The 25,726-nt window shown below is 53.0% G+C and overlaps 1 protein-coding gene across 9 annotated transcripts in view; it reads left to right on the top strand.

Annotated features, from left to right (window-relative positions):
• ARHGEF10L (Rho guanine nucleotide exchange factor 10 like) overlaps positions 1–25,726 on the top strand; it is a 191,160-nt gene that overhangs the window by 150,178 nt on the left and 15,256 nt on the right. For all 9 annotated transcript variants that reach the window (XM_073316338.2, XM_073316328.2, XM_073316329.2 and 6 more), the window contains one exon: positions 9,447–9,592. In XM_073316338.2, the coding sequence (XP_073172439.1) occupies positions 9,447–9,592 (146 nt within the window). The remainder of the gene's footprint in view (positions 1–9,446; positions 9,593–25,726) is intronic.

Here is a 25,726-nt window from a genome sequence, read left to right on the forward strand (position 1 = left end):
TGGCATAGGTTAGCCCCTAGGCTGTGGGAGCCCTGGATTCAATTCCTTGCTGTGCCACGGACTTTCTCTGTGACCTTGGCCAAGTAACTTAACCTCTCTGTGCATCATTTCCCCCATCTCTAAAACAGGAATGATAGTGCTGCCCTGCCTGCCTGTGGGGCACTCCGCTCCTGCAGTACTGAAGGCCATAGATGTACCAAAGAGAGATGATGTGATACGAAAGGGTCCCATAGTCAACAATAGTTAGCGATATATCCAGGGTGCTGATTGGATTTACCTGGCTGCAGATTTTAGTCAGTTATTGCCATTCTCTTGGCCATTCAGACACAGTAATTGTGGCCTGCATGCATGGTCCAGTGGTCCTAGGATTGGCCTAAGTCTCTGAGGGTGTCGTCACAAGCAGACAATACTTAACTGACCTAACGGAGGGACAGGCTTGTCCGAACCTTCCCTGGACCCTGTAGGGAAAGTTGGTCCAAATTTATTGCCAAGTGATTTTTAAAACTTTCCCGCGATTGCGAATAAATATATATGAGAGAGAGAGATGCTAACTGGCTGTTCAGAATGCAATTGCTGGAATTCAGGATTCATAACAGCTGCAGAAATAAAATCCTATTTGAGAATTATAGACTAATTTCCTATTGATGGGCTGTCACTTCTCTCTGGCATAAAAGACACTGGTTTTCTCCAAATGGCTTTTAAACTTCCTTGCTCTAACTTCTAGGTGGACAATGGACATTTGTTCCCAACCATTCAATCCAATGAGCCTTTCTTGGTCTGCCAAGCTAGACAAGTGTTTGCCAAAGTGACACATCTGTCAGGATCACTTTTTTTCTTGGCCAATTTCTCCCTTTTCCAGAAATGTCCATTTACCCGAATAAATCAAATCCAACCAAAGACTGAGACTGATGATGTACATGGCTGCTGAGGGCCAAGGCAAAGCCATAAACGCCATTCGGGTTCTCAAAATAGGGCTAAAATGGTTTCTCTGTGCTGACCATCATCTTGGTCACCATCAGGGCTTGAACCTGGGGCCTTCAGAGCCCAGAGCGTGTGCCCCTGCATCTTGAGCTAAAGAACTAAGCACCTGTGCTGATAATCAGCAATAGACTCATAGCCTCGGTGGATCAGGCATAGGGGAAGATGCCTGAATGGCAGGTTGTGCAGAGATTTTGTGCTGTGGATGACTTCTCCCTCTGGGTTGGACATTGGGTGTCAGGTGTTATGTAATGGCATGGGGTGGTGAATGCTCGCTCCTCCGGCCCAGGGGTCTCTGCTTTGCTCCCTCTCCCGGTGCTGCATTAAGCAGCTGGCATGGCTGTGTCATCGCGGCCCGTTCGGGGTTATACGCGGGGGTGTGTGCAGAACTCTGACTCCACAGGGCAGTGTGTTGGTTTTTTTAAATGAGTTTTTGATAAGGCATTTATGGGTTTTAATTAAAGAGGGAGAGGCGCAAGAAAGCCATCTCCCAGGCAGGCGGGAGTGTGTGGCAATGTAAATAAGTGCATATATCTGCAGGGTTCACGCAGCACGGAGCTCTTGTTCTGTTGGTTAAATACGGTCGGGAACCCGGCTCCCTGCACTGCACAGAGCAAAAACCGTTTTCAGCTCCGTCTCTGCATATCGCTCCTCTCCTCCGCTCTGTGTCATCTCCACTTCCTCCCTGCCTCTCCCCTGCTGCTGGGCTTTGCTTCTCTTGGGGATCTGGCTCCCTGGGACTTGCACGACTTACTTTAAAGATCTGCCATGCTGTGCCCCCTTCACTTCTGTTTCTAGTGCAAGGGGTTACCCTGAATAGCTGAAGGCTGGTGGAGAGTGGCTAAGAGAGTGGAGTGGGTGGAGGGCCAGGAATGAATTTCTTGGCTTGTGCTTTCTTGGGTGGCTTCTGCTCCGAGTTGCTCTTGGTATCTGCCCAGGCTTGTGGTGAAAGGGGCAGCAGACTGGTATGGCACCTGCAGGGAGCACGTGGCATTGGTTTGCAGGGGTTCCAGTGAAGACGTCTCTGGAATTCTGGGCACAGCTGTTCAGCCTGGCTTCTGGAGGCGGCATGGGCCTGTCTACTCGTGTTTTTGGCATCCGTTCAGGTGCACCTGTTGCTAGTGTCAGGGAGGTATCCAGCACGGCGGCCAGGTGCTGGGGTTCCAAGGCGTGGCGTTCCAGGGAGGGGGCCCGTGTTCCATTCTCTCCGAGGTGCAGGATCTTTAGAGGCTGCAGGCTGGGTGTTTTCTGGAATACGCACAGAGTTCTCAGGGCTGGCGGTTTGCAAAATAATCTCTTTTCGACTTTCTAAAGGGAGCAGATTCCCTCTGGAAGCCTTTCAGGGATAGCAAACAAGAGCCCTCGCGATGTCGTTCATTACAGATTCATCTCTCTGGCTCCCACTGCTCTTTAATGTTCTGCTGAAGCCATGGGAAATCTTGGCAGGACAAATCTGTGTCCATGAAAAGCGCAGTGACGGCGGACCAAGGCCAGTCAGCCCTAGCCGGGGTCTGTCACCGGGTCTCCCATGTCCGGGAAGGATCTGCAAGGAGGAAACTCGAGGTCTCCGTCCCATTGTCCTGGCCCAGCCATATAAACCTCAGAGCCACCAATGTGGTACCATTAGGTCCCTCCAGATGTGGGTGGTTCCCATCCTGTTTAGCCTGCGCTGAGGGCCTGGTCCTGTGAGGTACTGAGCACCCTCAACTAATCTAGCAGCCAGAGATAAAGGTGCTTGATGTGTCAAAATGGGGGGGGGTGTTTAGCCCCCAGGTTGGCAGCTGGATTCAGACATTGGCCTCAGCCATTGTACAGCCAACAGCTGGTGGGAAGCTGCTCCGCATCACTTCACATGGGCCCCACTTCCAGAGGCAGAGCCCGGCTTGTCTCGTTGCTTGAAGGGGCTTGACTAGATGAGGATCCCGGATTCCAGTCTCCAGGAGCCCTCTGGGGCATCTGCCTATGCCACAGGCACTAGGCAGGGTGCTCTGGTCACTGGTGTGCAGAGAGCCTGGATATCCTGGTGCCATGGCTGTGGTGTGCAGAGGTCAGTCACAAGCGCACCTTGGTGCACCCCACGTGGAAGGGGATTTCTCCTTGGCACACGAGGAAGAATCCCGTGTCTGTGGGAATCCTGAGGGTCCTGACTGCAAGGCGTGGTATGGATGGAAACTGGGTGGTTCTGATATCTGGGGAGATGCGCCATCTTCACCGTGAGGGTGCAGTCTCCACCCTGTTCCGTCGCCGGGTGCCCCCTTTTACCCAGTTCTCTGCCTGCTTGGTCAGCCAAAGAGCAGTGGATTCACAAGGCCCCCGCTGCAGCTCTTCCGGTTAATGTGAGCCTCAATTATTCATGCACTGCTTTTCTCTGGGATGCTGTTAAAGTCGGATCCACTCAGTTGCCCCCTGCCTCTCAGCAGAGGTGAGCCGGGTGTCAGGTAGATGAGCCCAGCAAGACTTCATTCCTGCTGGGATTTCCATGGCTAAATTCAGCTCCTGACTTCTGGAATTACTGACTCTCCCTCCCACTCCTAGTGTAGGGACCAAGGCGCTGAGGGAAGGTTGGACAGTGGGAATGAAGCAGAGCTGCGTCCATGTGCCTATGAACCGTCCCATTCCCCCTATAGGGGCAGGCCCACTTTGAGGAGAACAGTTTACTGCTGCTGCTAGGGGATGGAGCTACTCCTGTGGCTCAAGTGTTGAAGTCGGTGGTTTGGGACTGAATGCCGGATGTTCTCTCACCAACGCCAGCTCACAGCGGGGGGTCACTACATACGCCTGGGGCTGGCTGGGCCACCACCCGGGTGCCTCTAGAGGTGATGGCCCACGAGGAACTCTGACCTGGCCGTGGATGGGGTTACCGAGGCTTTCCATGAGGCAATGACTGCTGCGTGTGTTGCCTTATGCTAGCGTTCAGGCTGCATCTGGAGCCTCTGAAGATTAGAGAGTTGGGGGGCCGGGGGGAGCTGCTTTCCGTCCTGCATCTGGCTTTCACACGTGGTCAGTGAGACCTCATGTAGCAGTGGTGCTGGAGGGAAGGCGCTGGATCTCGATGGCTGGTTGGCGCGTAGGACTGGCAGGGGGCTGAGAAGCCCAAAGGCATCATGGGAGGCATGGGGGAGGATGATGCTGTGTGGAGCGAGACCCATATTCACCGTGTTAGGCAATACCCCCATGTTAGCACTAGAGGGCAGGAAAGAGCCGAAATGAACCTGCAGGTCTGTGCAGAGACGTTCTTAATGCGCCCGGGTCCCTCTGCCCCTCCACGAACTAAACAAAGCCGCTGTGTCCCCTGAAAGGGGCCAGGGCCGCATGGCAGCAGCGGCCCAGTCCGTGGGCAGAGCCGTGCTTGGGCGGGCGTTTGAGAGGAAGGCAGGGCACGTGTCGAACAGCACAGGGTCTGAATCCACCAGCTCCCTGGACAGAGATTAAAGCAGCGGGGCCGTAGGGAAAGGCGCGTGTGAGGGAACGTGGCTGCACTAACCTAGTAGTTACAAGGAGGGAGGCTAGTTCCTGAGCTGCAGTATGATCCCGGATGGTGGGTCTCTGCTGATCCCTGTCCTCTGGCTTTACCGTGGAGCTCGGCAGTCCAGCCTTCCCAAGGCTTCGGGACCCAGCCGCTGGCCGAAGGCGAGCATGCAATCCGGGATGCCAGTGTACGTGCAGCATGAGCCGACAGAGTCCTCGATCCCTCTTCTGCTCAAAGGAGCTCTGCTAAGGGCCTGGGCTCGGAAGAGTAACCCCTGGGCGTCACCAAAGGTTCCCTCTCAGCCCTCGGATTTTGGAAGTCTCTTGCTGTGGCGCTAGGTGTGGGCTCCCAATGGTGGAGTGCAGCAGTGTGGGGAATGTTTCTTTTCCAGTTGAGCTAAAGGGGCTTTGCCTTTGCCAGTGCTGGAGGTGGCATGTGTCAGGGGCTTGGGGTCCTAGTGAGACCAGTAAGGCTGCCTGGAAAGCCAGAGAAATCAGGGATGAGAGAGGTAAGAGCTACTCTGGGTTGAGTGTCCGCGGAATGGCTCTCTCCTCGGGCCGGGCACCCCAATGCTCTTGCTGATAGCGGCTGGTGAATGTTAGGGGATCCCTTCCTCTCCCAGCTGGTGTGTTCCCATCAGCATCTCCTCTGTGAGCTGTATGGGAAACGTGTGGTGTCATGGTTGTGACAATACGTCACTGCGCTGTTACTTGACACATGCCATGGTTGCTTTCTGCGCTGCTCTTTCTGAGGCAGAGGTGATGCAGAATCCAGTTGGTGAATGCAATGCCTTCAAGAAGCTGCTAAGTTTCTTTCTGTTCCATTTCCCCCATTCCTCCTCCTTGATCAGAAGGGCAGAAATTAGCAATGCATCTGTTTACCCTCCCTTCCTCTTGCTTGGCGGGATGCCAGCATCTCAAGCTTTTGCTCCCTAAAAAACTATTTGTAGTTTCTTCCAGGGCTGCACCTCAGAGCCCAGGAGTCTCTGGGCCAGATCCCCAGCTGGCACAATTCGGTGTAGTGCCCCTGAAGTCAGTAGAGCTGTGCCAATCTATGCCATCTCTGGTCTTCCAAACCCAGGAAATGGACAAGGGTGGATTACCAGGTTGCTTTCAGTCCTTATTTTCAGTTCTTCTGCAGAGATTTTTGGTGTGAAGCACCTGCTGAGGGCTGGGGAAATAATTCAAGAAGAAATATTTCAAATTCTCTTGCAGATTCTTAGGCCAAAAGTAATAGGTCTGTTGTTCCTTCAAATGAAATCGCTCATTTTCTGGAACAGCTGATGTTAAGTGAATATTGCAGAAGGGCTCAGAGAGCTCCAAAGACCATCTGAGATTTGAAAAACAGGCCTTACGGGGAAAGATTTAAATAGATTGAGATCATTATCTTATCAAAGAGAAGGCTAAGGGATGACTTGCTTATAAACTACGGGTACCAGGGAAAAGAGATCTGACTTTAGGAAGCTCTTTCATGTAGCCGATCAAGGCATAACAAGATCCAATAGTTTGCAGTTAAAAAAAAAATCACTTTGGGAATAAGATGCTAATTTTTAAGTGCGGACAATTAGCCATTGAAACAGCTTAGCAAGTGGTGGTGGTGAATTCATCACTGTAAAGCTTTAAATCCAAATTGGATGTCTTTTGAAAAGATGTTCTGTAGCTCAGCCACAAATTAATCGGCTCTGGAGTGTCACTTCAATAGCAGGAAAAAATTTCCTTCGCGGGAGGAATTACAGGGTGAAATTCTGTGACCTGTGCTGTCTTGAGAAAGGAAGACTGGGGCGGGAGCGGACACCTGATAATAGTCTTCAGGGCTATGTTCAGGGCTGTTCTAAAGAGGATGGTGATCGATTGTTCTCCGTGTCCACTGAAGGTGGGACAAACAGTAATGGGCTTAGTCGGCAATGAGAGAGATTTAGGCGAGATGTCAGGAAAAACTTTCCAATTATAAGGATAGTTAAGCTCTGGAATAGATTTCCAAGGGAGGTTTTTAAGAACCAGTTGGACAAACGCCTGTCAGGGCTGGTCTACGTTTATTTGGTTCTTGGCCTTTCCTCAGCAAAGGGGGCTGGCCTCCCGCCTACATTTCTATGAGATTCTGGGCAGGCCTGGGCTATGAATGCTGGATGCTGTTAGTGGTTCCTTCCGGGCAGGAAAAGCTGTGAACCTTTGCAGAAGTGACTGTATGAGGAACCTGACTAGAAGCGAAGCGTATCCAGTCAGGGAATGAACCATACGACATGACCTGGGTCTAATCAAAATGGTGAGAGTTTTAAGGTGTTAAATGTGAGAAAATTCTCCCGATTGAGCTGTGGGCGGAGAGTTATTGTCAATGACAGTTGGGGAGAAGCAAATTGTATGCTTGAAGAGGGGAGAGATTTAGTGAATAAAAATGATCTGGTGGAAATGTCCCAAAGGTGCTGAGGAACCTGAGCTGGAAACATCCCGCCTGGACTCTCGGCCATAGCACTGTGGACGTGCTGGTTCGTGGTTTCATACTTCGGGTTGAGTTCAGCTTGGGGCTTAAAGCAGGGATTCAACCTCTTTGGTTTGTCTGAAGAACACAGTGTGTCCTCCCCAGACTTGCAGCCCTTCCCCTTTGAGTCCAGAGAAGCAACGGGCATTGAGCGGGGAATGGTTCTTCCAGACTGGGTGTGGAGCTGAATTGCCCAAACTTCCTCGAAGCCTAGGGCTCTGAGGGGCCAACTCTGTCTCAGTCCTTTGGGAAGGGCAGCTGCTTTTCAGATCTCTCTGGAACTGGGAACTGTCAAATTCTGTGTATAAAACACACGCGGTTGGTTGGTGTTACCAGGTCTCCCGCTCCTGACCACCCGCAGCACCTGTCACAGCCTGCTGGCCACACGGCCAACAGTTACTCCTTTACCGCAAGTGGGAGGGTATTCTGCTGTGGATGCTTCAGCTTCTGCGTTCGGGATGCAGCCATGGCCAGATCCCTTCTATAGCCCACCCCCTTCTGGGAGCGTTTGAGGCTTTAAAAGAAAATACCTCACCAAACTCAGCAGAACAAACTGCCCGGCGCTCAAGCGACTTGCCCACACTTCCTCAAATAGACCCACTGACTCACAGGAGAAAAGCTTACTCGTGTACGCTGGTTGGATCATAGGAATGGCCAGGCTGGGTCAGACAGGGGCCCATCTAGCCCAGGTCCTGTCTCTGATGGTGGCCAACACCAGAAGCAAGGAAGGTGCGAGACACCTTGAAGTTGGGAGTTGAGGAATAACCTACCCGTGGGGGGCTGGGTAAAGTTCCTTCTTGACCCTGTTAGAGTGGGTGGGGATGGTTCTTTGGCCTGCAGTGTACAGGAGATCAGACCAGGTGACCTGACCTGAGAGGCTGATGTGTGCCCTGCCGCAGGAGGGGTGTCTGTCCCAGCTCGGCACCACAGTGAGAACCCCCCAGAAGGCAGCGGGCGACTGATCTGCCCCGATTCCCTGCCCTGCACCACACGCCATTGGTGGCATCCTGTCTCTTTTCGTCTCAAGTCCCTGGTTTAATCCGTAACCTCACGTCGCTTTAATTGGAGCTTCCTGAACGTCCCCGTTTCCCTGAAGAGATGCCGCTGCCTCCGTCTCTTTCAGCCGTTTGTAGAGTCGCGTGCGCTGCGGGTCGGGAGTCGGGCAGCAAAGGGATCCTTTCATGGCTCGCGTCAGGCAGGTGCCAAGAGGGGTCAACCTGCAGCAGGGGCCGATGCTCAGGAAATGCGAGGGGTGGGAAAGGTCGTTCCCGCCGCGCCTTTTGTGGGGAAATTGGCGCCGCGGGATGCCCTGATGAAAGAGCCAAGGCAGTTCAGTTCCTCCTAATGTCGTGCGTGTGATCTGTGCTGTTTTAGAAACCCTCCTGCCCTCGCACCCCCCGTGTCCAGCCTCTGCAAGCCCCCCTCCCTCCTGTTCCATCTGAGACACCCCCACCTTGTTCCTTGGATCCGTTTAACAAAGGGATCCAGGTAGCAGTTGGGAAGGGCTGCAAGGCTGGAATAATCACAGCAAAGGGGGGTCTTGTGACAGGGTCTTGTGCGAGGAACAGTCCGTTCCCCGACCAGGACGCTCTGCGAAGGAGGCCGCAAGCCAGCCAAGTTCTGCCACCTGGCTCAGCCTGCCCCACGATCTGTTCTCCATGCCCGTGCGATGGCAGAGGAAAGGGAGTTAATTAGTCCCCTAGAGGCTGCTGCCCAAGTTCAGGGAGAGTGGCAAGGGAGCAGCTGCTGGCTGGAAAAGACGGCGTTTGCTCTATCCTCCCCAGTATTTTGTGTTCCCTGTGCAAGCAGTCCCACGCCATCCCCCCCTTGCCCGCACCTGGCAGCTTGGTTATAAATAGACCGTGCATGCTGTCAGGGCTGCAGGGAAGAGAACTGTGCTTGTTTTCCTGCAGCCGCGTTCACAATGTGGAGGCATCAGGTGAGACTTGATTCGTAAGGGAAAGAGACATTGCAGTCCTGCTGAGCCAGCCACCCGAATTCCTGTTGCAGGCCAGCTCCTCTCCTCCACCTCCAGCCCCGATGGGAACGCCTCCGCCGACGGGCGGATGTGCTGGGGAGGGCCTGGTGTGAGGCCAGAGGCTTCCAAACTCAGGTGCATGGAGGCCTGGCCTGGGCTCTGTGGGGAGCCTTGGGCGGATCCTGCCCACTTTCAGCAGCTAACGCTCCCTGGAAGAAGCTGTCGGCAGCGACATATTTTCCTGCTATTACTGTTGCACGGGAATAACGGCTGCAGGTGTCCCAGGGAGTGGTGAGCTGGTGAACGGAGGGAGGGATGGCGCAAGAGGGGGGCTCCATCTGTTCATTGAAATGTGGCTCCGCCGAGGTTGTAGCATGAGATGCCCCGGTCTGGGTTTCAGCTGGGGACCAGTGTCTCATCGGAGACTCCTGAGGGTAAAGCCCTAGACTGGGGCGTGGGGGGGCCGAGATCCGGCTCCAAGCTGCCTTTCCTCCTCTGGTCTGTTGTGAGCAGTCTGTGATTTTGCTCTCCTTTCGTTTTCTGCAGGGGGGCTGTGGGATCTCGAGGCGCAGCCCACTTGTCTGGAGGTGGGGACCGGACCGGTGCGAACCCTGCTGACGCTGGATGACACCGTGTGGGCCAGCTGTGCCAACCAGGTCACCGTGCTGGATGCTGCCAGCCTGCAGGCTCAGGTACCTCCGTGGTTCAGTGCCCTGTGCCGTGTGCAAGGCTGGGTGCCAGGTTTCCAACCTCCTTCAGGGTGGGGATTCCTTCCTTTCTGCCCTCCCCACAGCTCCTCGAACGACATGTCGGGTGACTGACCAGGTGGCCCAGATGAGGCCTGGACTAGGCTCCTATTGGGGCTACACTGACCTGCTGTCAACTCCTCTTCCCCACTCCTGCATCTGTGCGGAGCGTCCCAGGGAGTTTCTGGCCTGTGCTCTCTGCGTGGCTGCTCACAGATTGCTCAGGCTGCAAGATGCGGAAGGTGGCTGGGATGGGGTGAGCTTTGCTTGCACCCTGCGAGCAGCCAGGGGAGGGGAGATAAGAGTATCGTGTGATGGCTGAACATGCTGGGGTGAGCCTCTCTTCACTCTCACTCCTTGGGGTCACTGTGGTTTTAGCCCCACCAGCCCACGCAGCCCCAGTGCCGTCTCATCCTTAGCGCTGGCAAGTGTTCAGGCCAGCCGCTCTGGAGCGAGCCCGGCCTACCCCTGCACGCTCTTCCAGGAGTCCTTTGTCTCAGGCTTGCTCCCTACTTGCTTTGGTGCCCTGCGGCGTGAAGGCCGGAACGATTGCAAAGGAAGAGGCCAGTGCCTGGGGCAGCCTGGCTGTGCGCCCCTCAGGTGGGGCTCTGAGCAGCACGGGAACGGCACTGGGGCAGCGGGCACAGAACCCATGGGAGCGTGCGGCCGGGCGGAGCTTCATGCTTTCAGTGCTCCTGCTCACCCATGAGGTCCCTCTGACCCCTGGCTTCAGATGCGTCTGGAGGGTGACTGGACGTGGGGGGAGGAAGGGAACTGCCAGAAGCGCTGGCCTGGGGAAGCGGAAAGGGGAGTGCAGCTGTTGCTGGTGGGGGGGGATGGGGAGGAAGAAGCAGCCCCCGGCAAGGTGTCTGGGGCAGGCATGCTGGGTGCTCAGCAGTGGCCAGGCGCCCAGCGCGACACTGGGGGCCCGGGTGGGTTGAGGCAGCGTGTGACGCTGTGGGGGTGGGTGAAGACAGCACCAGAGCTACGTAGGGAGGAGCCTGAGGACGGAGCTGCTCCAGGAGGAGTGTGGTGGGTGAGGACCAGCTGCAGGAGGGTGGGTTGGCAGAAGCCTGGAGAGAGCAGGGAAGTTGGCAGCATGACATGAGGCCTGGCTAAAGTATCTGGAATGCTTTTGGGGGGTGGCTGTTGGCAGTTCAGATCCTCCCCAGTGCACCCAGGGTCTCCTGCACCCAGGGAGATTGGCTAAGCCCTCCTACATCGTCCCAGATGCTCTGCCAGCCGGGACAGGCTGAGCTCTGCTGAGTCCACTCCCTCAGGAGCCAGCCGGCAGGGCCCCAGGCTTCAGCCAGAGGCCACTCCGCGAGTGCCTCCAGGTGCGTCTACAGACCTGAGCTCAAGCTAGCGAACTTCAAATAACAGCTGCTTTGACGCTGCGGCAGGCTGGGCTTGCTGTGTGGATAGAATCATAGAATCTCAGGGTTGGAAGGGACCTCAGGAGGTATCTAGTCGCACTCCCGGCTCAAAGCAGGACCAGTCCCCAACGAAATCATCCCAGCCAGGGCTTGGTCAAGCCGGACCTTAAAAACCTCTAAGGATGGAGATTCCTCCGCCTCCCTAGGGAACCCATTCCAGTGTTTCACCACCCTCCTAGTGAAAAAGCTTTTTCTAATATCCAGCCTAAACCTCCCCCACTGCAACTTGAGACCATTACTCCTCGTTCTGTCATCTGCCACCACTGAGAACAGTCTAGATCCATCCTCTTTGGAATCTCCTTTCAGGTAGTTGAAAGCAGCTATCAAATCCCCCGTCACTCTTCTCTTCTGCAAACTAAATAATCCCAGTTCCCTCAGCCTCTCCTCATAAATCGTGCTCCAGCCCCCTAATCATTTTTGTTGCCCTCTGCTGGACGTTTTCCAATTTTTCCACATCCTTCTTGTAGTGTGGGGCCCAAAACTGGACACCTACTCTGGACTGTACCTACTCTGGGACCCAGGCAGCTGGTACAGCCCATGCTGGCATGGTTTTACTGCTCTTCTTGTTGGAGTGAGTTCGGTTAAGGCTAGTTTGGCTCCGTCTACACATGCTGCAGTCATACTTCCCAACTGTAGTGTAGACAGACCCATGGGTCTGGCCATCAACCCGGCTGCATTGCTCAGGGGTGTGAAAAAGCCACGCCCCTGAGCGACGTAAGTAAGCTGACCTGAGTCCCCGCATAGACAATGCTGGGCAGATGGAAGAATTCTTCCGTCAACCTGGCTACCACCTCTCGGGGTGGTGGATTAACTACAGCAACGGGAGAAGCCCTCCCATCGGCATTAGGCAGTGTCCACAATGATGACCCTGTACTGCTGTAGTGTTTCAAGTGTAGACAAGCCCGCAGTGCGTCTGCAGTGACTGGCTGGGCTCCTGGAGATGGGGGCAGCCCTTCCCCTATGCCCAGAAGCCGAGCCAGCCCCCTGAAAGACTGCAGAGAACCCTTTCTGTGACTGGCTCAGCCAGCTCCAGCTTGCCTCACCTGTGAAAGACCAAGGCAGGATTTGCAGGCAGTGCCCTGCCTGGCCACTGCCTTCCGCTGTCGCTGTGCACAAGCTGCGGTGGCTGGAGGCGTTCTCTGGGCATTTCCAGGGCCTCCATCCCAGGCCCGCTCCCACGCTGTCTAATAGCAGGCCTCTGACGACGGTGCATTTCTCGGCTGAGCACTCCCCGCACTCTGACTGGCCACCGCCTTCCTCGGCGCACTCCCATGCTATGATGGAGATGGGCTGCTTCCAGGCTGCGTGTGCCCCGGCCTCTCTGCCGTCTCATGCCTAATGGGCTGTGATTTGATTGGAAATGTCCCTTGGCGTGCGGCGCGGGTATGGGAGGGGAGCATTCTCACTTCTATTAGAGCGCTGGGGCGCGCTGTTCGTTAACTGGCCTCCCCTGCCCGCCAGCTCCCTGGCTGGACCAAGTTAACCATTTGTTGGTTGAATGGGACAGATCGGCTGGCCCTGACTTGTCTGTGCAAATGGGCGTGGCACCCTCATGTTCCAGTGATTCCACAGGTCATAGTGGCAAGAGATGGTCAGAAGCTTGGCTTGGCAAACCCAAAGGCAGGGGTGGCATCTAACCCACTGGCAGTGAGTGGGGTTGCCCCCCGGGAGCTGTCTTGCGCTGTTTGTAGAATGCCAGACAAAAGGGGTCCTATTCTTGGCTGGTCTCTGGGCATTTCCATACTACAGATAACTGTAGTAGCTTAGCCCACAGAGAGGATAAGGGATCTACTACTACAAGTGGTTGAAGGAGATCTCCTTTAGCTCCAGTAAAGGCCTGTTCTGATGGAGCGTGGGTTTAACAAAGACCACGTCCTTGGAAAGCCCTAGCGGAGGGGATTATAAAAGCCCACGTGAAGGTGACGCTCGTCCAGGTCAGTCTGAAGGTACTAAACGCCAGGCTCAAGGGACTGCAGACTGCAGTCCTGAGCCGGGTGCTGAGTTCAGGGTGCAGTGGGCTCGCTAGAAGGGATTCAGAGGTCCTGCTGAGTTGGGGAGTGGGTGTGCAGGAGAAGCGGAGGCTTTAAAATAGGCTTTTATAGTCTGTTGCTCTTTCTGGCTCTGAAATGGTTAAATACAAATGCGGCAGCCCCCGTAAGACTCTCCAGTGCCCAGTAAGTGCCAGGCCGTGTGTGGGAGGGGGAGCTCTCAAACATTGCCCATGCCCCAGAGCTCATGGCACACCACGCCCCAGCCTCCCACGGCTGGTACTGCCAGGCTAACTTTGCGGGACCCCTTAGCCATGCCGCAGACTCAAGTCTCAGATGCTAAAGATGGCGTAGCTGGCAGCACCCCACGTGCCCCCTGGCAAGGTGACACTGGGCTCCACTCTGAGCCAAGCTGGAACCCAGGCCCTGAGATTTTATGTGCCCCAAGCTTAGGGGACAAAGAAGCATTTAAGGCCGCTCAAGAGGCTTCCTGCTGGGCGTGGTTCGGGCAGCCGGAGCTTGGGTTTGGCCGGCTGGCGTTTCTGTCCCTCGCCTGGCCTGTGCATGCTCTCAGTGGGAGCTGCTGGCGACGCTCCACCAGCGAGGGGCTGTTCAGGGTCAGGTGGAGTCCGCGCTGGGGCACGTGCATGGGTCAGGCCCTCTGCAGTGGGAGCCAGGCTGCCCTAGGCTAGATCCCTCCTGCCCGATGAGCTGTGTGGCTGCAGCTTGTTAGTCAAGCAGAACAAGCTTCCAGCTGACGATGGGCTGGGCGGCATCGTGAAGGGGCTTTTTATTGTTTTCCCGCCTCTCTGCGTTGGAGCGCAGGTTCCCCTGCAGCACGTGCCTCTCTCCAGCTGCTGTAAGACCTTTTCTCCCGTAGAGAGCTTTGCGCCGCCCACTTGAACTCGGGCGCCGGACCTGACGTGCCTGGGTTCTGAGCTGCTGACCGCCGGATCGCGAGCACCCCGTCACATGACTGCGTGGCAGCGGGTCCGTGGGGCGGAATCGGTCGCATCCGCTTAGGCTGGTGGCCCGGGTAAGGCTCTCATGAGCCCCTAAGGAGCCAGCCTGGCTCTGGGAGAGGGGACTGCAGCCTGTTCCTTCCTTCTTTCTTCCTCTTGAAGGGCCACTCAGGTACACCTGTGCAAACCCACCCATGGGGGTTGCCCAGCTACCATCAAAGGAATAATTTTGGCCTCCTGGCCCTGGTTGCTGGGGAGGACGGGAGAGCTGGAGACTCCCTAGTGCCAGGTGGGGTTTGTAGGGTCCACACTTTGAACCCCCACCCCCCAATCCCCACTCCTGTCTCTGTTTAAACTTGTAAATTGGAGCTCGGGGCCTTGGAGATAAGAGAGGAGCCTGAGGTGTTCGTGCTTCTAGTCCCGTTTCTGAGGAGGAATGCACTTTAACCCCCACAATGCTGAGGAGAGGGGGTATTGCAATTGTACAGCGGGGGACGCTCTGGTGCGCTAGAGACCTTCCAGTAGCCCAGCTGTATCGATGCGGCTGCACTGCTGTGAGCTGCCTCGTGTGGGCGCTCTACGCCGACGGGGCCCGTTTGCTTAATTAGCCCCCATCACCGGCAGCAGCACCTCCCACCAACGTAGCGCTGTCCACACCAGCGCTTAGCTCGGAGTAACTTAACGTCACTCTGGGGGTGGCTGATTCACGCCCCTGATAAACACATGTTCTACCCACATAAGTGGAGGTGTAGACGTAGCCTAAGGCAGACAGGCCAACTGATTTGTCTGAGGTGATGCAGCTACAGGCCGGACTGTCCTGAAATTCAGCTCGGGTCTTATCCGCCAGACCCTGCTTCCTCTATTTTCCATGGTGCCAGCCCTGGCTGGAAGAAAAGAATCTAGCCTCTCAACCCCAGCTGGTGTAGATCAGTGTCAATGGGCCACATCCCCAGCTGAGGATCCGGCCCCTAGGGCCGAGTCACTGTGTTCCAGCTACGGTCTGAGCTGTCAGCCTTGCCTCCGCAACTGTATAACCCCTTCTCCGCCGCCCCGGCAGGGCAAGCTGCAGCCCCGGCCTTTTTGCTCTTGTCATTTAAGACCAGCAATGTGCTAGCGGCTTTGAAAAGGGATCAATACCACCTTTAGCCTGCATTTTACACCGAGCCAGAGATTGCTGGGGGTCGGTGAGCTGCAGTCGGTGGGGGCGGGGAAGCAGAGACTAAGACCCGCACGTCGACAGCCCAGTTGAAATGGAGAAGTTGCAGGGAGGCGTGCACGGTACGGGGAGAGCTGGCCTTCCGCATCCAGCAGCCCATTTCCATTCCGTGCGGGAACGAGGTGAGCTCGATCCATATTTAATAGCCTGCCGCTCCTGCTGGGAACTGAACAGGAAATGGACTTCGTTCCACAGCGCAGCCCTCTGGCTACAGCTAATGACCGTCCCCGCGGGCATCACACACGCTCCGTCTCGCCAGCCGTTACCCCTCCCTGGGCTGGGGCGGAGTGAGCAGGGAGGTGGGGGTGGGGAACTCTTCTCAAGGGAGACAGAGGGCGGCCCGGGGGTGCTTATTACCTGTAATTGTGGCGCTTCCCAGCGTGCGGCAGCCCAGGTCGAAGGCTGGGTAGAATTATCCGCGCTGTTCGCCGGAGATGCTCTTTGCTGTCAGACGTGTGTTTGTGTGTCACAAGTAACTTCCCTTCCCCACGTCGCCCCACGTCACATCTGATTCTGCCTCTTTCCCTTCATATGCCTGACCAGCCCCAAGGCCAGGCAGATTCAGGGTCACACAGTTCCCTCCTCCAGCCATGGCTTCTCCTTTCTAACTCCCCTGAACCAATGCCGGAAGGTGTTGGCTTTTACGCTGAAGGGGGACTGCGTCCCTACATGTAAGCAAGCTTTTCTGCACCCAGCTCCAGCAATGCGTGACAGTTCTGGCCGGCAGCACCCATTGCCAGGCCACGCACACAGCCCCGCCCATATGCCTCGATCCAGACTGGCAGCGCCCCCTGCTTCACACCTCTGCCTGGGCACCTCAGCGGGGTGCAGGAGGCTTCTGAGTGGCTCTGGATCCCCAAATGATCTCTGGCAGGTCTCCCACTAGCCCCCGCCGGGGCTCTTCATCACAGCGGAAATCCCCAAACACCCTTCCTGTATGGAGAAGGGAAGTGGCCGGAGCCACTGAGCCTTGTCAAGGCCATGGATATGAGGCAGTGTGAGGAGTAGACTGTGACCTAGGCTTAATGCAGCCAGCGGGAGACCAGTGAACAGCTTGAGGAGGGTGACATGGCCCTAAGCCTGAGGGGGGAAGATGATTTCTAGCAGCGGTGTTCTGTACAGCTCTGACGTTTGGGAGGAGAGCGTCGGGGGTCTGGCGAGGAGGTTACTGTGTGTTACCGTTTGTGCTGGGCTACGCGGTAGGGGCTCGGATACCGTGGCGACGGGCAGCAGTATAAAACCCCGAGAGAGAGGATCAGGGCTCCATTGTGCGCGTAAGTGACAGGGTCCCTGCCCGGAAGATCTCATCAGATATGAAGACAAGATGCGACAAAAGACGGACAAACCACACGGGGAAGGATGAGGGTAGCGGTGAGTTCTCAGCGACGTAAGCTAACAATGGGCATAGCGTGATGGTCCGAAATACGTGACAACTTGCGAGGGAGGGTGGCGTAAGCTGCTGCTATTCCAGGAAGGTCACTGAAGTTGTAGCAAATTCCACCAGCTGAGGCCCTGCGTCGGTGTGTCTGTATAACAGAGAGATTGACACAGGCACCCGCCCCATGTAGCCTTCGTTATCTGGCTTTCTTGTAGGCATCGCAGCAGAAGTGTCTTGGGGAGAGAGTCGTGGTCTTAGACCAAGCCAGCCTGGGAGAAAACATGCAGTTTGTTACGGATAAAACAGACAAACCTGGTGGTTGGGGCTGGCATAGTTAGCAGAGAGCAAGTTGAGGGATGACTTTGCACGAAGGGCTCCTCTAAAGCAGCTGGCCATAACAAGAACCTGGATGTGATATAGGGGAAGAGGAGAGGGGGATTTTAAGACCACGCCGAGTTTATGGGGCTGGCAATGCCGTGATAGGGCTGAAGCTAACCTGCCTTTCGCTGTCCTGCTTGAATTACCTTCCTACAGCTCCGGCAATTACCGTGTAGCAGTGCCTGGTACTGTTGGCTAGCTGGCCTTTGACCCCGGAGCTAGCAATGCCTCTCACTACCCAGGATGAGATGGGAGCCAAGGCAAAAGATCTCCTTGTTGCTTGGTCTAAGGAGGGAGTGCTGAATAGTCTTTTCTCCCACCCTTAAATTTCACATTTAGTGCACAAACTTAGTTTGCATGTATTAGCTGCTGTAAAACTGTCATAACAATGGGGCCGGGGATGAAGAATGCATTGTGGGGCTGTATTGGGTTTTTTCTGTCCTATCTTATTTATGCCATGAGCCGTTTGGGACCTTTTGTGGAAAAGAAAAAAAGTCTCTGTGTGGGGCATGCTGGGTAATGCTATGCAAATTGGCATGTGGGCTGGGAAATTAACAAAGTTTTAGGAAGGCTGCAAAGCTGCCAAAAGGGCAGCGCTCCAACATTCAGGGCTCTGGAGTGCAGGATATCAGGGGTGTCGCTTTCCTCCACTAAGTCCTTTTCTCCATTCTCTCAGTTCGTTCTTAATGAAAATAACAAATTAAGGGAGACAGCTGGAAACTGAAATTGGACCAATGGATTGCCAGACATTCTGTGGCTAACTAGTTGGGTCTTAAAATGAAATCATCATCGAATGGGATGTTTCTCATGGGACCCTGCAGGGATCAGTTCTTGGCCTTATGCAATTGAATATTTCTATCAATGACCTGGAAGAAAACAAAATAATCACTGATAAAGTTTGCAGACGACACGCACGCATTGGAGTGCTAAATAATGAAGGGGGCAGGTCACTGATATGGATTGTTTGATAAGTGGGGGGCCAGGAATTAATATGTGTTAGCATGGCTAAATGTCAATGTATACATCTGGGAACAAAGAACGTCGGCCACAGATACAGGATGGGGGATTTTATCGTGGGAAGCAGCAACTCTGAGGAAGATTTTGGGGTTGCAGACTGGTCTGTATCACCTCCCCAGTCTTACACAAGCACTGTCATCTACAGGAGCGAGTGCTGGCCTGGGTGGAATGATGAGTTCTCACCCGAGGTCTGCCACGGATTCGTTGGGTGGCCTTAGGTCATCAGTGACTTGGCTGACTTTGAGGTGCTGAGTGTCTGCAGCTCCCACTGAAGCTGTGTACCGAGTACCCCTTGAACTCAGGCCACTTACGTCTTTCTTAATTTCCCCATCTCTGAACGTGGATGACACCTGCCCACCTTCCTTCCGGGGCGGCCTTGCATTAATTAACGCTCCTACTGCAGTTTGGGGACGTACAGCATTGTGTTAGCTCTGCGAATTGACAGCTTCCTCCTCCCCGTATCAGTTGAACAGTCACTTAACCACATTATTACTTCTCTTATGACTAATGTGAGCCACCAGAAGTATAATGGCATCTCTGCAAACCCCCATCTGGTCATGGTATAAATAGAATTTGATGGAGCTCTGTGTAATCGGCTCTTGTATTTTCATGAATGGGACAAAGTGCTGGATGATAAACCACAAGGCAAGTAAATCCCATGCTGGTTGAGAGCAAGATGGAGGTAACCTAACGAGTCTCTTTCCAGCTCCCAATTTCTGCTTCAGTGATAATCTTGCCCAATCCATGCCTGGTTTGCTCTGTCACTTTGGGTAGGCAGCTCTCCCTCCGGAATGCAAACACCACTCATTTGTTACTGTGTTGTAGCCTGGCTGGCTCCAGCTGAAATTGGGTCCCTGTCACGCTAGGCGCTGTACAAACACATTAATAAGAGACAGGCCCTACCCCGAAGATCTTGCCGCCTAAATAGACAAGGAGGGGAAGCATTGTCACCCTCCTTTTACAGATGGAGGAATTGCAGCAAAGAGAGTGCGTTGCCCAAAGTGACCCAAGAAGGCAGGGGTGGAGCAGGGAATTGAGCCTGGATCTTCTGAGTTCCAGGCTAATGCATTAGTCATGCAACCATACTTCCTCCTTTAGCCATAACCCACCCATCACCATGGTATCTAGGCTCCTGATGTCCAAGAGATGCTGAGGACCCATTGCTCCTGTTGGTTTTAGTTGAAGCTGCAGGTGCTCGCACCTCCGAAAAGCAGGCCTCTCTTTACTAGCAATTCATGCGTTACACTCGTCAATGTGACTTGAAAACCCAATCCAGGCACCGGAACAACAGACTGTGACAGCTTAGGTTTTTCCCTCGGTCATCTGGGGGAAAGTGAGGCCAATCTCGTGACGAAGGTACATGCCTCGCATTTAAACCTGGGTTCTATTTCTGTCTCTGCTGCAGAGTTGCATGGGTCAGTCACTGAACTGCTCTGTGGTGCCTCTGTTTCCTTGTAGGGGGTCATAATTGAATCATGTACGTTTACAAAGCCCATTGAGATCCTTGGCTGGATGGAAAGAGTAATGAGCCAAGTACTGTTGGGGTTTTTTTGCTTCTTGAGCCTTGACTAGGTCCAGCTGAATCCTGCCTCAGGCAATCGTGAACTCTGTCCTTTAGGAAGGTGTGTGTGTGCGCGTCTTTGAAAAAGCCATCAGAAAGGAAGAAAAAGGAAGGTCAAACGACTTCCTGGCAATTACCATTAGAATTGTCCCAGCCTGTGTCGATAGCCAGCATCCTCAAACCACCACCTGTGAGTGAAGTGGATTTTGCCTTCCAGAGAATGGTTCTTTTCGCCATCCCAGAGTTCATCATGTGGACAGTACAGCTGAGGAGGCCGTGAGGCAGCATAGGCTTGGGGTTAAGGCCCTGGGGAGCACAGCTGTAATTCCCCTTTCTGCATGACTTAGGGCATGTTACATAATCTCACTGTGGCTCGGCTGTGACAACCCATCCTTCATCTGCCTGGTCTATTCAGATTGCAAGCTCTGCTGGGCACAGACTGTCCCTTACTATGTATCTGTATAGTACCAACCTAATCAGGTGTTGATCTCCACTGGAGCCTCTAGGTGCTGCTGGAATCCAGTTAATTAATAATCACCCAAGGGATTAATTTTCCTGCACAAATAAATATGCAGTAGCCACCTCAACCAACTTCTTCTTTGGAGACCATGGTGCACCTTGGGTTGTTCATTCCAAGCTTAGCTTCTATATGGCTGGAGTTGGAATGATCATCTACCTGCTCCTTGTTTTTTAGAACGTTTCTAGTAAAAACCCCAATGTGGGTGTTTTGTGGGAAGAAGCCTATGAGGAGACAATCCCACTTCAACTGCCTTGGACCTCTCCTCCACTAGGGACAGACTGGAGGAGATATTTAAATCTATGGTTAATAAGAACATGTGTTCCAGGTGATGGAGGCATTAGAAAATGCAGAGGGTTCTCTCACAGGGGAGACGAGAGGAGATGCTATGTTGAGTTCCATAACTGGACAGAAGAAGAAATGAATTAAATGGAACGAATGAGGGGAAAATCCATTGTAGTTCGTTATTCTAATAAGAGCTGGTTTCTTTTCATGCAAAATGTCAAATTTGAAAACCTAAATTTAAAAAAAAAGTTAAGACAAAGCTTGAGAGTGGAAGTCCATAAAGTCACGTTGGGAAACTCTCTGATCTGATCCAGCCACCGGCCTTAATGTTTCTACCCTCCGTTACCCCCACAGTCCGTGGGCTGCAAACGCTCGCTGGGGTATGGGCAGCGCCGCAGCTGGAAGTCCTGGCGCTGCCTCTGTCATTCCCAGAAAATACGCTCTGCAGTATAACACGACCTCGAGGTCCCAGCTGAGATCAGAACCTTGTTCGTGGTCATCGAGTCCAAGGCCAGAAGGAACCACTAGTTCGAGTCTGACCTTCTGTATATCATATATCATATCATATCATCACCACCACCCAGAGCTCTCACAAAACTCAACAATGGAAATTAGACCAAAGTGAACAAGATCCACACAGCACGCTCCATGCCCCCTCAGAGTCCTGGCCCATCCTCCCAATGTCCCATCTCCAGCCATGGCCATCCCTGGTACTGCAGAGGAAGGAAATTTAAAAAAAAAACTTCCCAGAATACATTGGGGAGGATCTCTTCCTGACACCTGCAGGTGGCCAGATGAAACCCTAAAACCTGGATGCTGCCTGTATGCACTACAAGAGATAGTCCCTGCCCCAAAGGGCTGACTGTTGAAGGAGGCAAGACCGAGAAAGGAAGTATTCTCTCCGTTTGTACCCCACAAAACTAAGGGTAACATTTTGAAAAGCCCCAACTGACTTTCCATTGCCAAAAGTGACTTAGGCTCTTAGGCTCCTAAGTCACTGAAGGTGAAATTTTCAGAAGTGCCTATGTGATCTATCCAAGGTCTCTCAGGAAGGATGTGTTAAAGCTAAGTGGGATATGGTTTTTCCACCCTGAGTCTGAAATCTTTTCCTTTCTCAGTTTGGGTCAAAAAGCCCAAATCTCAAACATTTGCAAACCAAAACCCCAGGTTCTGTGGTCAATTGAAACATTTTGTTTTGATTTCAATCTTTTTTCCTCTTTTTAGACTTTTCCCCGTCTCCTTAGCTTAAATTTCCAAATGAAAAGTCATTAACTGGAAAACCACAAATTCTTTTCATTTTGAAAGTATCCAAACGTGCCGTTTTGAGGAGAAAAAAATCTTTCTTTTGAGTCAGGAAATTCCTTGAACCTGACCCTGTTTCGTGAACAGCTTCAGTTTCAGCAAATCAGCATTTGTTGGGGAGGCCAAAAAAAAACATTGAAAAATTCCCAGCCAGCTCTAAAGGTGACAGAGCTGGGAACTGGAATCCGGTTCTGAGTCCCATTCCTTAACCCCACATTCTTCTCAAAATACCAGGCTCAATCCAGGCTCCCATTTCAACTCAACAGGAAAAACTCCCATTGCCTTAAAGGTGGTTGGATTGGGCCCCAGGTTCCCAAGAAGGCTTCTTCTTATCAACGGCAGCTTGGAAGTTTCCTAGCACGACTGATGTCTCATCAATACTAATGACTTTTCCTGCCTTGCCTGCTGCTGTGTGGATTTATAGGGCCTCTATTTTATATAGACATTTCTAGGTCCATAAATATCGTGCTGCTGTAGGTAAGCTTGTCGCAGCATTTCCAATATAATATTCAGGATTTTATAACTCCCACCATAAAATTTTGCTCTGAGCTGGGACATGGAGCATAGGCTCTTGGCCCAGAAATGGGTTTTATTGTTAAAGTAGGGGAGGGGGATAATAAATCAGCTGTTCGTCTGCTTTTAATCACGCTACTAACACATGCTGGTGGAGGTAAGAATGAGCACAGGAAAGGTCGTCCAGGGATTAGGACACTAGCCTGGGACTTGGAAGACCCTGGTGTTCCATCTCTGCTCCACTACACACTTCTCTGTGCAGACCTTGTGCAAGTCACTTAGCCTCTCTGCGCAATAGATCCCCCGTCTGCAAAATGGGGATAATAGCCCTGCCCTTCTCAGAGGGGCGTTGTGACCCTAAATCCATTAACAATGGCAAGGTGCTCTGACATGATAGTGATAGAAGTAGCTTGGATGCGATCCCACAAGCAGAGTTATTTTGGACTCAGCTGCACTGGTGTGGAATTAGAGCAACTCCTCTGACATCCAGGGGAGCTAGTTATGTTGGTGTAAATCAGGAAGGAGAAAAGAACCTGACTTTGTGTTAGAGATTTCCATTTGGCCTGAACCAAAATACCGGACCCAGACATCTCTAAACTGAGAGCTGGATGCCAGACTCTGCAGCTTGGGCTCATGCACGTAGTCAGAAGTCGTAGCCATGTTCTTACATCCCATCACCTGTTAAGCAGAGGGTACGTAAAAAGACTGAGATTTTCATGCACTTGGCTTCCAAATCCCCTAGATGGCTTTGAAAAAGTCTCTAAAGCCTGCAGATTTTATGTATTTGCTGGATGTCCATAGGGTCAGACCAGATGGGGCATTAAAAGGGTTCATTTAAAGCAGTACCAAACTCCAGACTGGACTTCCTGTGGCTTGTGGCTCTTTCTTTCCTTTTTTGTGCCCCAGATATGAACAAATAGCTGTCTTTTATTTTTAGCTTTCCAGGAAACAATTAGTGTCTTCTATGGGATGTCTTTGAGTGCCTCATATTTGATGCGACAGCAGTTTAGTGCATTGTTTTGGCCGTTCATTGTCCTCGGCGGCCTAATAGCACCACAGAAGTGATTAAACTACTGGGGACTCTGCATAACCCAAGGGAGCTGATCCAGTGAGATCCTTTGGATCATTGGCAGAAACAAGAGGAGATGATGAGATCTGGACATAGGGTAGTTACCCAGTCCTGACTTCTCTGTTAAAAATTCCTATTGCCTAGCACCCCAGTCCAGGAATGGGACCTCATTGTTCTAGTCCCGTCCCCCTCCACACACACACTCTGAATATGAACATGAACATCCTGGGGGGACCTTGAGTAGGAAGAGGGGTTATTTTACTGCTGCATTTGGCGCTGATGCGACCACAGCTGGTATCCTATGTCCAGTTCTGAGGCCCCCAATTCAGGAAGGATGTTGATACATTGGAGAGGGTTCAGAGATGAGCCACGAGAATGATTAAAAACATGCCTTAGAGTGAGAGACACAAGGAGCTCAATCTATTTAGCTTAACAAAGAGAAGGTTAAGGGGAGACTTGATCAGTTTATAAGTAACTAGACGGGGGAACAAAAAGCTGATGATGGGCTCTTCGACTGAGCAGAGAAAGGTCTAACACGACCCAGTGGCTGGGAAGTTGAAGCTAGACACATTCAGACTGGGAATAAGATGTACATTTTTAACAGTGAGGGAAATTAACCTTTGGGACAATTTAGAGTTTTGTAGTGCACTCTCCATCAGTAGCAGTTTTTAAAATCAGGATTGGGGGGTTTTCTAAAAGATTCCCAACAGCTGCACACAGAGGGAGCACCCGGTTGGGCCTTTGTGTAGCACTCCTCTGCCAGGCCTTTCAAAGAGATTTACAAAAGCAGGTAAGTATTAGCCCCATTCCCACAGGTGGGGAAACTGAGGCACAGAATGGCAAAATGCCTTGCCCAAGTTCCCATGGGGGGTCAGTAGCAGAGCGGGCAGGAGGACCCATGCATGAGGGCTGCTTAGACCGTGTTCCCTATCTCAGTTTTCCCCAGGGTATCCTGAGGATGTAACTTAACTGGGAAATACAGCAGAATCCTCCAGCGCATGTCTGCAGGCTAGGCTTGGTAAGTGCCTTCCCTGCGTTACCATGGGTCTGCGTGTTTGCCGGCTCTTGGTTTAATGGGCAGCATTCACAAGGCCTGTCTGTTTGGGGAATAGTGACTTTCCAGTGTGGCAATTAATTTAGTAGATGGAGCATTGGAGGCATGGGCAGAGGGAGTTCCCTGGAGCATGAGCGGGGGTGGAGGCACGGAAGGGTATCTCTAGGTCAGTGAGAAGATGGAAAATAAGCTCATTTAAATGAATAGCAAGTTGGTATTGGCCAGACCTGAATTCAGTTCCCGGTACACTTGAGCTGAACAGATCCCTGATGGAGGTGGAGGGTGGCTGGGGGTGTGAGAGAGACCCCTTCACCTCTGGATTCTGAGAGGGGAGTGGATGTGAGCAGCAGTTTGGAGGGTGCCTTTGGGTAGGCAGGTGACACGTCCCGGGCTGTGGAGAGGGTGCGGGTGAAGGATTTGCTTGTTACGTCATTGTATTCGCTTGTTTATAAATGCTCTTCCAGTATTCCTCCTTTGGGGTGTAGGCTGTGCAACCCTTAGTGCACTAAGTAGCCCCTGGCTCAGGTGAGCAACCTGGCTGACTTCAATAGGAGTGAGTAAGTGCTACTATGGGTAATTCAGGGTTGCAGAACCCGTTTGTACACAGTGCAGCGTGTGCTGATTGGTTGCTCCTCCCCAAAGCTGGCCACATCTCAGTATGGGAAGCACTTTGGTACTATGCAGGAGTCAATGGGATTACTCCTGATTTGACCCCTCAGTCAGTCGACTTCTTGTCGTGGCTTTGGCAGCCTGAGCCATGCAGCAATTCAGTCTCTCTGCGCATGTGTCTCAAGCGTGTCCTTGGTTAACATCTCTGAGCAGCTCCCAGCCCCCGTGTCTCCAAAGATCAATATGTCGCTAGTTGCTGGTTTCATGTAACCTCTCCTTTTTCCAAATTAGCTTTGTTTGTGTCCCTTTGAGGTGAAGCTGAAATGCCGCAAAAGGTCAGCACTGAAATTGGACCTCTTCCCGCTCAGGAGACCAGCCCAAGGGCTGGAGTTGGTGATACAAGAGTGGTTGAATTTGACGTCTAGACGCGGGGTGGAGGGCAGGGGAACCTACTTCCTCGTGCCAGGAGTTCGGGGGCTCGTGGAAGTGGCTGGGTCTGACACCGGGTATGTCTTTTACAAGATCCTCCTATTCAGCTGAGCCAGTGTAGCGGGGGAGAGAGGGCCATCACCCTTTGCTCCAGTCCCAGGACCCCCCAGCTCTGCGAGAGGAGTCCCGATCTGCTGCAGCCTCCATGGCCTTCTGGTCCTGTTACCTTTGAGCAGTCGCTAATGGTGCGGAACTGTGGTGGTGGTGGGTTTTGATGTGAATGAACACCCACTGGGGACCAGGCTGGCTGCTAGCTGTCTCGGGACAGCTTTCTTGCTTCTGGGACAATCCGTTGTCTCTGGATTT

Source organism: Lepidochelys kempii, chromosome 18, assembly GCF_965140285.1.
Source record: "Lepidochelys kempii isolate rLepKem1 chromosome 18, rLepKem1.hap1, whole genome shotgun sequence".
In the NCBI taxonomy this organism is placed as follows: domain Eukaryota; kingdom Metazoa; phylum Chordata; order Testudines; family Cheloniidae; genus Lepidochelys; species Lepidochelys kempii.